Below are 12,706 nucleotides of genomic sequence, written 5' to 3'. Positions count from 1 at the left end.
AGGGAAAGAGCCCACTTGGAAACGTCTTTCCCCCCCAAATCCTCCCAAACCCTATACCCCCTTTCCTGGGGAAGGCTTGATAAAAATCCTCACCAATTTGCATAGAATTTTAATTGAAGAAAAAATAAAAGAATCACCTCTGTAACATCAGGATGGTAAATACCTTACAGGGTAATCAGATGCAAAACATAGAGAATCCCTCTAGGCAAAACCTTAAGTTACAAAAAGACACAAAAACAGGAATATATATTCCATTCAGCACAACTTATTTTATCAGCCATTTAAACAAAGCAGAATCTAATGCATATCTAACTAGATTGCTTACTGACTTTTTACAGGAGTTCTGACCTGCATTCCTGCTCTGGTCCCAGATTTAAAGGTGGTTAGCCTTCCCATATATTTATGACACACCCCCGCAAATCACAGATAGGCTGAAACGCTGGCTGTGATTTGTTGTAGGTCACTATTTACATTAAAGATGGCACCTACATATCATGGTAGTGGCCACATTAGATAGATTAAAAACTATACAGCTTGGGCCTATCTGGATTTGGGTTGGAGCCTGAATTTGCCCTATGTGTAGGTGTGCTCTGATCTGGTGTGTTAATTTAGGCCCAACACTAGAGGTTTTCAGCTGCATGTGTCTCTTCTGTTTTAGTTGACTGAAGAAGTAGTGATAAAGAACATCACACACTGGACCCTGCTTAGCTACTATAACTCATCTGCAATGAATGACAGTGCGGTTATTCCACCTCCTATTGATCCTGCAGACATGCCTAGAGGTCCTTGCTGGGAGACAACTGTGGGCATTGTAAGCAATTTTGGGGACCTCAGCTATGATAATATGTAGAAGTTTCTTAGCGGATACTTTTTTTGGTTGTTATTAATTTTACCAAAGTCTGAAGTTTGATGCCCAAATGACCAATGCTTTAAAAAACTTCCATGCAGTAGCACTGCTGTACAGCATAGGGGCCTGCAAAGAGCCAACTACCTCCTCATAGCTGATGGAAGCACTCAAACTACCACTGACGGAGGAAATTACAGGCATTCCTCCCCTCACAGATGAAGCTCATTTGGGGCAAAATTTTCAGGAGTGGCCACCAAGTATCCAACTTGGGATACTTTCAAGAAGGCTGGTTTTCAGAAACACTGAGCAGCCAGAACTGGAAGCTATTGCAATTAGTGATGTAGACTGTATTATCCGTTTGGTCATACATTAAAGAGTAGCTTCTAATTTATTATTATTCACCATGTTTCACCTTTCACCCAGTATTTAATATAAAGAGTAGGTAATATGCAAAGGGAGGTTCTGAAACCAACCGACAAATTGCAATGAAATTTTAGCACAACTTGTTCAGAAAAATGGAATTCATAATAGAACAGTTTATGGGGTAAGCCACATTAATTCAGAGTTTTTGGTGAGCATATTTGCAGAATGCTATATGGTAAATCAGAAAAAACCACCTCAGCATGTGTATGTTTTAAATTAGCACTGGACCTGCTCCTATTTCCTGGGATCGCAATGTATAAGGGAGACAAAGTGGGTGAGGTAATATATTTTATTGGACCAACTTCTATCGGCTTAAAACCACCTTCACCAAAACAAGCACAGTACACCAGAGAAGTAGATCACATCATGGAACAGAGCACTAATTCCCCACAGAACCTACTTCAAAATAGCATAAAAGCCACTGACCACACAACCCTAGTTATCAACCCCCACCCCACACTGGAGCTCAGACAAGGTATTGAACAATTACAACACATACTTGATGGGGACCACATCCTGAAAGAAATCTTTCCTGAACTTCCTCTCCTGGACTTCAAAACAACCCCCCAACCTCATCATCTGAAGCAAGCTCTCCATAGACCAGGACCCACCAACTCAAAGTGCCACTAGCCCCTGTCATAACACCACATGCAAAACCTGCAGACATATTTCCATCGCTATGATGATCAATACCCCCACAATGCCCCAGTATCCCCAACAACTCCCCCCTTTGAGAACACTTAACAGCCTTGGCTTTGAGTTTTTTTACTTGGGCTACTTATTTTTTACAATATGACTTTGCATAAGCACTTTGTGATAGCCTGAAGAGAAGGACTTATTAACTTTTGCAAAAGGGCCCTAACACATGATACTGCACAGCACAATACCAGTAATATAAGCAATACAGGAAAAAGAATTTTTAATAGCAGGCTAAATAAACCACCAAGCCAAGACGACAAACCCCAGCCTGAAAACAAGGTTTGCAACCAATTGTTTTTTGGGGCAGTATAGGCAACCTGTGCTTTGGCTTGGGCATGGGCCTTAGCCTGTACCACCTTTTTATAGATTTTATAACTGCTATTATTTACATATACACAACATTGGGGCCCGATGAGGGCACAAACCCCTTCTTGGGATACCAAGAGATAGTTTAAAGCCAGCCTTTAATTGCTCTTTCCTTGTGTTCAATTGCAGGAATTTGTAAGACTCACGGTGTCTGATATTCTGGTGACCTACGTAACCATCCTGGTGGGAGATTTTATGCGTGCTTGCTTTGTCAGATTTGTGAACTACTGCTGGTGCTGGGACCTTGAGGCTGGATTTGTAAGTCAGTGTCTTAAAGCTGAAAGGATATAAGCAATTTTTAGCCATTTTATAATGGATTTTTTTTAATGCATCAAGCATTATTACAATCTAATTAGATATTTTAATTCATGAAGTGTATCCATGCAACATTTCTCTGCAGGTCAATAAAGCTCACCTTAAAAAAAACAACACAACAAAAACTTAAGAAAAACCCACCTTGCTCTAGTCCTACTAAGGTAAGGACTGACTGAACCCTGCAAGATTCAGTCCATTTTGGTGTTCATGAACTAAACCATGCAACTGAGTTCACAAGGAATCAATTATGTGTTTGCTTGCAGATTGAAATTCACTTAGCTGAACCTTCAAGTCCTCCACATTTAGGTCTCCTTCTCAAGCCCCAGGACCTCCCTATTTATAGGGCCCACTATGGATGAGGCAGGATACCTTAAGTAACAATATGAATTTTATCATGAGATTACTGGTTCTGTGGATGAAGGGAAAGCAGTGGATGTATTGTTTCTTGACTTTAGCAAAGCTTTTGACACAGTCTCCCACAGTATTCTTGTCAGCAAGTTAAGGAAGTATGGGCTGGATGAATGCACTATAGGGTGGGTAGAAAGCTGGCTAGATTGTCGGGCTCAACGGGTAGTGATCAATGGCTCCATGTCTAGTTGGCAGCCGGTGTCAAGTGGAGTGCCCCAGGGGTCGGTCCTGGGGCCGGTTTTGTTCAATATCTTCATAAATGATCTGGAGGATGGTGTGGATTGCACTCTCAGCAAATTTGCGGACGATACTAAACTGGGAGGAGTGGTAGATACGCTGGAGGGGAGGGATAGGATACAGAAGGACCTAGACAAATTGGAGGATTGGGCCAAAAGAAATCTGATGAGGTTCAATAAGGATAAGTGCAGAGTCCTGCACTTAGGACGGAAGAATCCAATGCACCGCTACAGACTAGGGACCGAATGGCTAGGCAGCAGTTCTGCGGAAAAGGACCTAGGGGTGACAGTGGACGAGAAGCTGGATATGAGTCAGCAGTGTGCCCTTGTTGCCAAGAAGGCCAATGGCATTTTGGGATGTATACGTAGGGGCATAGCGAGCAGATCGAGGGACGTGATCGTCCCCCTCTATTCGACATTGGTGAGGCCTCATCTGGAGTACTGTGTCCAGTTTTGGGCCCCACACTACAAGAAGGATGTGGATAAATTGGAGAGAGTCCAGCGAAGGGAAACAAAAATGATTAGGGGTCTAGAACACATTACTTATGAGGAGAGGCTGAGGGAGCTGGGATTGTTTAGCCTGCAGAAGAGAAGAATGAGGGGGGATTTGATAGCTGCTTTCAACTACCTGAAAGGGGGTTCCAAAGAGGATGGCTCTAGACTGTTCTCAATGGTAGCAGATGACAGAACGAGGAGTAATGGCCTCAAGTTGCAGTGGGGGAGGTTTAGATTGGATATTAGGAAAAACTTTTTCACTAAGAGGGTGGTGAAACACTGGAATGCGTTGCCTAGGGAGGTGGTGGAATCTCCTTCCTTAGAAGTTTTTAAGGTCAGGCTTGACAAAGCCCTGGCTGGGATGATTTAACTGGGAATTGGTCCTGCTTCGAGCAGGGGGTTGGACTAGATGACCTTCAGGGGTCCCTTCCAACCCTGATATTCTATGATTCTATTCTATGATTCTATGATTCTATGAATCCTATGCAATATTATCTGCCCTTGAATACAGTGTTCCTTCTGCTGTAAGTACGCATGAATAAACAGTAAGTGCAAGGCTGAATAAAGAGTAAGTGCAAGAATTCACCTCAGGCAACATGGAGGAGCATAATGCACACCATTTATATCCACCTTCCCTACCCGGCTCCCCAAGCTGGGCTGCCTCTGCACAGCCAGGCACTCCCCAGGCAACTCCGAGCTGCATCTCTGACTCCCTCTTGCCTCTTCCCTGAAGGAGCCTGGCACTGGCTGGTGACACCGCCTGCCCACAGAGCCTGACTGCCATGAGATGCTCCCCAAAGTGCTCGCTCACTGCTGCCTTGGTGCTCATGGCTCTGCTGCTGCTCCACAGTGGTGACCAAGTGCCGTGGGGAGCATCTCATGGCAGTCGGGCTCTGCCGGCAGGAGCTGGCTCCTTCGGGAAAGGCAAGAGGGCGTCAGGATCACAGCTCAGAGCTGTACCGCCCACCCTGCCTGGAGGGTGCCTGGCCATGCAGAGGTGGCCCAGCACAGGGAGCAGCCAGCCAACACCCCAGCTTCCACAGTGTTGCCGGCACCCAGTGCCGAGAGGCTGAACAACAGCTTGAGTTGGTTTGTTACCCGGTGTGCTACACCCAATAATTACAATGGGGTGGAGAAGCAGAAAAGTTTATTTGCAGCTGCAAAAAGGTACAGGGAGAATAAAATTTTAAATTTTGCACACAGAGCAGGAAGTTACACAGGCTTTTATACATTCTTTTTCCCAGCATACTTATTTAATAGCAAGCTGCCCCAAGTATTTATATAGCCAGCCAATTCAGTTTTCAGCTAGTTTCCTGATTTTTTGTATTATTTGTTAAACTATACATAAAGCTGCTTTATTTAGCATTGTTTTTTTATATTTGTCCTGTTTGGCCTTGCTTAGTTTCAGGCAGTCTGACTCTGCAACATATTGTTGCAGATTCTCAGCATAACTGCTGTGTGTGCCTTCAGGCGGGGGGGCCAAGGACACTTGGGACTAGTACGCAGAGCTGCTGCGAGTGCCTCCAGGCAGGAGGGGGGCCAAGGACACCTGGGCCTAGTGCGAGGGGGCTTTATCGACACTCGTGGTCTTCCATCCCCTCGAGTTACCTAGTGGCCATGCCCCAGTATCCCCAACAACTCCCCCCTTTGAGAACACTTAACAGCCTTGGCTTTGAGGTTTTTTTACTTGGGCTACTTATTTTTTACAATATGACTTTGCATAAGCACTTTGTGATAGCCTGAAGAGAAGGACTTATTAACTTTTGCAAAAGGGCCCTAACACATGATACTGCACAGCACAATACCAGTAATATAAGCAATACAGGAAAAAGAATTTTTAATAGCAGGCTAAATAAACCACCAAGCCAAGACGACAAACCCCAGCCTGAAAACAAGGTTTGCAACCAATTGTTTTTTGGGGCAGTATAGGCAACCTATGCTTTGGCTTGGGCATGGGCCTTAGCCTGTACCACCTTTTTATAGATTTTATAACTGCTATTATTTACATATACACAACATTGGGGCCCGATGAGGGCACAAACCCCTCCTTGGGATACCAAGAGATAGTTTAAAGCCAGCCTGTTTTGGAGGGAAAACGTTTTGAGCTGCTGTACCTCTTTATTTAATGTTTTTACTGCTGACCCTAAATTACTAACCGAGTTTTTTAACTTTAAGGCCACCTTTTTAAGTACCATTTGCAGCCTTACAGTATAGCGGCCTATGCATGCCATGGCTGGCCCGGTAAACAGTGGCGCTATTTTTAGTACAGAGCACCCTACAAGCTTTTTGGTTGTGAGGGGATTTTTTATATTGCCCTTCAATGCCTTAGTTAGTTGCCGCAGGGGTTTTTTTGTGTAACTTAACAGAGGTGTTTTGGGCATTTTTAATTTTTTTTTTTTTGGGCAGTGTGGCAGTTATGGAAAGATGAGGAACTTTATGAGCTATATAACAGCTACCTGTTTAGTTGGCTGGCAGCACCTTGTAAGCCTTTTGGCCACATACAAAATAGTGACCCTGTAGGGCCCAGTAAGAACTGTTTTTTAAGGGGATTTTTGGGATATTTAAGGCTGCTTTTTTAAACAGTTTATATGCCCCTAGGGGGGCATTTTATTTTTTTAATTGGGTACAAGTGGGGGCATTTTTAATTGTGCCGTTTAAATTACACTTGCCATAGGGACCACTACAAACCCACCATTGGCTTGCTACATTGGAGATGTTAACTTGATGGCAAGTTACATTTCCAAACCCCTTTTTTGTGGTAAGATTATTTGTAAGAGTTTTTTTAAAAAGGGAGGAACCATTACACCCACAGTGTTGGCCTTTCCTTTTGGTTTTTATTTAATACCCATTAGCCCACTGTGTAATAACACAGGAGCTTTTTTTTTTACAGGACGCCCATAGTGATTAGATTGGTTTTAGGTAAAACATAACACTTTTTTAGTGAGTACTGCAACTGAATACTTTTGGTTTTGATAGGTGGCTTGCTGTAAAGAGGTTTTATTTTAGAACGGTGAGTTTGGTTTTTTTTTGCTTTTTGGTGGTGGCTAATTTTGCTAGGGTTAAGGGCAGCATGTTAAGGGGCATTCCCGTTTTGGGGGATAGTGGAGTTGGAGCACATACCCAGCAATTAGTTTGGTTTGTTAAAGTAGCAACATGGTGCGCAAGCAAAACAAAGGAGTTATGCTTTTGATATGCACAGTTTGGAAATACCAATACAGAGAATAACAATGTTACCCAATTAATTATGACCAGAGTTTTTTTAACCCAGGGCCTTTAATACCTGGGTGGGCCCATTTTAGCATTAAGGTGCCTGCTATTTGTGTTTTTTAAACAGTAGCTTTAGCCCGAGATTGTTACTAGATGAGGAGTTAGCAGGTTGGACGGTTTACTGTTTTGCTGACGAGGGGGCGGGTACTGCCTTTAGACGAGAGTGATGGATTTAGTTTTTGTGTTCCTTGATTTTTGCCGCTGTATGGGAGATTAGCAGGATGGTATAGGGTTTTTTTTACTTTTTGTGGAGAGGCTTGTTTTTTTAGCTGCGAACAAGCACAGAGTTACCGGGCTGTAAGGAGTGAACGGGAGAGTTTAAGGGGAGAGGCTGGGAATTTTTGGTATACCTGTGAAGAGACAAGAGAACAGCAGACAGGGAACACATATACTGTGACAAAAAACCATTACCCAACTTTTATTTCCCTGACAGAACCGGGGTGCCCTTTATAGGCCATGCCCTTTCAAACATAATTTTAAAGGGACTGAGCCCTAATTTACCCTTTGGGAGAACATGGATACGGAGCAGGACGAGGGGCAAAGCATTAGGCCATTGCAGTGAGGCTTTTTGGCACACTTTTGAGAGATACTGTTTAAGGGTTTAATTGGTACGCTTTACTACACCACTGGCTTGCGGTTTTCAGGGCGTATGGAGTTTTTAGGGGATTTGTAAGGCATGTGAGATGCTTTGAATGATTTTTGACGTGAAGTGTGTTTTATTGTTAGATTTTATTTACAGGGGGAGTTTAAAGCGAGGAATGATTTTTTTAACAAACTTAAGGGCCACTGTTTTGGCAGTGCAGTTACGGCATGGGAAGGCTTTTGGCCATTTGCTGAGCCGATTTACTATAACAAGGAGATATTTGAACCCTTGGGTTTGGGGAAACTTAGTAAAGTTTATTTGCCACACTTGTTTGGGGCCCGGAGTGGGTTTTAGGGCAGCTGGTGACACAGGATGTTTTGGTTGGGGGTTATTTTTTTGGCAGACTAAGCAGTTTGCTTGTACCTGGGCAGCCAGGGGTTGGAGTTTGGAAGTGATAAAGTATTTTTCCATTAGCTGGATAAGTGCTTTTTTGCCAGCATGAGTGGTTTGATGTAGTTTTTGCAGCACTGGCCGGATTAGGCCCTTTGGTAAGAGGACCTTTTTTGGGGGGGAATGGAGCCATTTTTTTTTTTTTTGGAGACCGAGTTTGTTAGTTAGCTGTTTTTTTTTAAGAGTACTGAGGGGTTGGAAGTTTTTTTTACTGATGGGATAAGGGCATGCATAAGGGCGTTTTTAGCCTGAGGGGATGGCAGGGTGGCAGCATGCTTAGCCTCTCTATCTGCCCGGGCGTTACCTTTGGCCACATTTTGATTTTTTTTTTGATGGGCTTTACAATGTACCACCACCACTTCCGAGGGAAGTTGTACGGCTTTTAGGAGCTGGAGGATTTGGGGCCCGTACTTGACTGGGGAGCCTTGGGCTGTTAGCATTCCCCTTTGCTTCCATAGGCCAGCATGAGCATGCAGCACACCAAAAGCATACTTTGAATTAGTAAAAATATTGACCCGCTTTTTTTTTTTGACAGTTTAAGTGCACGGGTTAGGGCTATTAGTTTGGCAAGCTGGGCAGAGGTTTCAGCAGGCAAACCTTTAGCTTTTACAGTGTTATGGACGGTTACAACAGCCTAACCCGCCCTTTTTTGCCCATTTATTACAGTACTGCTACCATTAGTGTACCACTTATAATTTGCATTTGGGAGGGGTACATTTTTTAAATTTGGACGGCTGGAGTACTGGGCATTTATGATTTTTAAACAGTTATGTTTTTGTTTTTTTGTTTTTGGCAAGAGAGTGGCTGGGTTAAGGGAGGGGCAAGGCTGTAGGGTGACTTTAGAGTTTTTTAACAGCTTAGCCTGGTACCGAGCAATTTGAGCCTGGGTGAGCCAAAGCCCTTTCTTTGCATTCAATAAGGCTTGGACTATATGGAGAGTATAGATTTGCATAACCCCTTTTAATGTTAGCTTTTTGGCTTCCTCAAGCAATAGGGCAGTAGCTGCGACCGCCCGTAAACATGCCGGCCAACCCTTTGCAACCTGATTTAATTGCTTAGAAAAATAAGCCACGGGACGTTTTTATGCTTTTAACAGCTGTGTAAGCACTTTTAGGGCCACACCCCTTTGTTTATGTACATACAACTGAAATGGCTTAGAGAGATTTGGCAGGCCCAGAGCCGGGGCTTTTATTAATTTTTTTTTTAGGATTTTAAATGCCCTATTAGCCTTTGGGGTTTAATAGAAGGGGTTATGATTTGCTTTTTTTACACAGTTGTACAGGGGGTTAGCCCACAGTTTAAACTTTGGGATTTATATTTTGCAAAAGCCTGCCATACCCAGAAATGCCCTGAGCCGCTTACAATTATTTGGAGAGGAACTTGACAGATAGATTTTTTTTTTTTTTTTTGCTTGAACGCTGACGCTTTTTTTGCCTTAGCTGTAACCTGATTTTTTTTTACCTTAGACAACAGGGTTTTTAGGAGGATATTACAGTTGTTTTAATTGGCTTGTGACTAGTGAGGCACCCCTTAAAGACTAAAATAAACCTGCTTGCGTTTGTTGAGAATTTTTTAGCCTGTGTTTTAAAAGCTGCTAAGTTTATTGGATTGAATGGCACATGGGTGTAAACTTGCATAGTGGTAGCCTGACGTTTGTTTGCCCCTGGGCAAGCCACAACAGTTTTGGTAAGCAAAGGGTAGAGTTTTACCGAGGGGGCAATTTTTGTAACCCGAGGCATTTTACCCTTATACGGTGGGGGTGTGAGGGCCGAAGGGGACACCGGCTTTGCCATTACAGTGGGGGTTGGGGGTCTGGGGACTAACATTAGCTACTACCGAACCAGTTGGAGTTAGATTACAGCGCTGTAAAATATTTGGTTGAGTACATAAAGTCAGAAACAAATGCGCATACATGTGTTTTTTTTGTTTTTTGACAGAACAGGAGTAACTGAAGGATTGTGTTGTAATTAATTGACCCTTTTGGTGGCCACCACTTCTGGTTTTTTAGTTGATATTGAGGCCAGTTAACTGTACAGAATTGTTTTAATTGGCTTTTAGTTATTGGATTTACACCAAATACTTTTTAGTTTGCTAGAATGCACTTTAGGGGCGTACACCGTGCCCTAACCTTTGAGCTTTGTTCTTGTTTCATACCTACAGGGTAACTTTGGGCGTTTTTAGGTTTTAACAGAGCATATAATTTGGATTTTAAAAGGGTTTTACCTTATTTAAGGGACCGTTTTTTTACCGTGGCCTGCAGCTGCTTTTTTCCCATTTCTAAGGGACCGGTTTTTTACTATATGAGTGCGTTGCACCGTTGTGCCCTTTGGGGTTGATTAAATTACGTTTTTTTTTTTGAGGCCCCCAATGAACTTACCAGTGCGCGCTGGGCGTCGGTTTTTGCCGCAATCCTCGACCTCCAGGAAGGGATTGGGCAAGGCTAAATTGCAGCCTTGTCGCCCACCCAGGGACGCCAAAAGCTGTTGCCGGCACCCAGTGCCGAGAGGCTGAACAACAGCTTGAGTTGGTTTGTTACCCAGTGTGCTACACCCAATAATTACAACGGGGTGGAGAAGCAGAAAAGTTTATTTGCAGCTGCAAAAAGGTACAGGGAGAATAAAATCTCAAATCCTGCACACAGAGCAGGAAGTTACACAGGCTTTTATACATCCTTTTTCCCAGCATACTTATTTAATAGCAAGCTGCCCCAAGTATTTATATAGCCAGCCAATTCAGTTTCCAGCTAGTTCCCTGATTTTTTGTATTATTTGTTAAACTATACATAAAGCTGCTTTATTTAGCATTGTATTTTTATATTTTCCCTGTTTGGCCTTGCTTAGTTTCAGGCAGTCTGATTCTGCAACATATTGTTGCAGATTCTCAGCATAACTGCCGTGTGTGCCTTCAGGCGGGGGGGCCAAGGACACTTGGGACTAGTACGCAGAGCTGCTGCGAGTGCCTCCAGGCAGGAGGGGGGCCAAGGACACCTGGGCCTAGTGCGAGGGGGCTTTATTGACACTCGTGGTCTTCCATCCCCTCGAGCTACCTAGTGGCCATGCCCCAGTGTCCCCAACAACAGCATGGAGAGTCAGGCGCCCAAGCAGCCTGGGCAACTCCCACCAGCTTCCGATACAATCACCTCCTGCCAGGAACCAGGGTTTTAAACCTGTGGGGTGTACCCTAAAGCCTATGTGCTTAATGGAAGGCAGAAATCTGTTTATCATTACATTCCAGGGGCCCTAGAGAATTATTTTTCTGTTTTTATACAACAATTTATATTTTATTTGTATACAAGCTGTAACCCAGATGCTTTACAGCAGTAAATACAAGACAGTAGATGAGAGACCTCAGAAATTACTGAAACTAGAGGTGTCATGATGACTAACACCCTAATGCAGAGGGCCTGTGGGGAATTTAAAAGGCACAACTGAAGTAGAAGAGGGCATGATTTAAGAGGGGTTCTGGGCTACTTTGCAATGGCCCAGATACCGTACTGCCCATATTCCTCCTTTTTTAGAGGACGAGGCTGTCCACATGCCTTTTGTTGATGACAAACTAACCTAATAACAAGAATAATACCAAACAAAGGGTGCAACCTACTTCCATTTTGACAGCATCTCTCCTCTCCCCCCATTTACCCCTCATCCTACTGTGACACAGACAGAAGTGTCTCCTTACCTAGGGAGGGAGGCTAATGGGTTTGTGAAATGCTGGCCCCAAACTATTGGCTAAAGAAAGTACTGTGCAACTGTTGTATGACAGAGGAGGAACTATTCGATCGGGTCTGATGAGTAAAGATGGAAGCACCTAATTTTACCCCTGAAGGAAACGAAGAAGCTGATTCTCTGAGAGTGCTACATTATAATTATACAGACAACTGGGCACATAGACTTAACTAGTATTGCATTTCTGTTCGTACGTAGTGGTGTAGCCCAGTGCTTCTCAAGCTATCTGATGTGGGGGACCGGCAAATATTTTTCCCCAATGTGCGCGCAGACCGGCAGCCGATGGCTCACGGACCAGCACCAGCCCGCGGACCACCACTTTGAGTAGCACTGGTGTAGCCTACAAGAACTTGATGGTATTGGGAGCCCGTTGGAAAAATAACAAATCTCACAACCATATGTAGATGGGTGGTTGTTGTTTTTAAAGCGGCAATCTAACTCTTTGTGATCTGTTAGCTGGAATAGTTTACAAAGTAAATGTTCTTATGTCGGCAAAGAGAATTTTAAGCCTGTCCTACACAATTTGGTTTCCTAGAAAAGACGATATGTTCGTTGCCTTAGGAGTTTCTACTTTTAGTTTAGTCCAGGCACGAGGAAGTTTGTGTGGAAGGTTGGTTTTTTAGGAGAGTATCCAGTTTTGAGAGCTCATTCTTAATCTTTCCCTGTTTGCTGTAGAGGATGTTGATCAGGTGGTTCCACAGTTTCTTTGAGAGTGTGTGGCACAAGCTGTCAGCATAGTCTGTGTAGTATGTAGATTGTAATGGATTTTTTACCTTCAGTCCTTTTGGTATGATGTCCATCTGTTTGCATTTGGAAAGGAAGATGATGTCTGTCTGTATCTGTACGAGTTTTTTCATGAAGTTGATAGATTTCCATTCCATACGGCTAAATT

General features: G+C 43.5%; 1 protein-coding gene across 1 annotated transcript in view; it reads left to right on the top strand.

The window, feature by feature from the left end:
• TMC2 (transmembrane channel like 2) overlaps positions 1-12,706 on the top strand; it is a 57,221-nt gene that overhangs the window by 32,519 nt on the left and 11,996 nt on the right. Inside the window, exons 13-14 of the mRNA XM_077808728.1 lie at positions 659-811; positions 2,465-2,593. Coding sequence (XP_077664854.1) covers positions 659-811; positions 2,465-2,593 — 282 coding nt within the window. The remainder of the gene's footprint in view (positions 1-658; positions 812-2,464; positions 2,594-12,706) is intronic.

The sequence above is a fragment of the Eretmochelys imbricata genome, chromosome 2 (assembly GCF_965152235.1).
Source record: "Eretmochelys imbricata isolate rEreImb1 chromosome 2, rEreImb1.hap1, whole genome shotgun sequence".
Taxonomy (NCBI): domain Eukaryota; kingdom Metazoa; phylum Chordata; order Testudines; family Cheloniidae; genus Eretmochelys; species Eretmochelys imbricata.
This window is presented reverse-complemented; position numbering and strand designations above follow the sequence as displayed.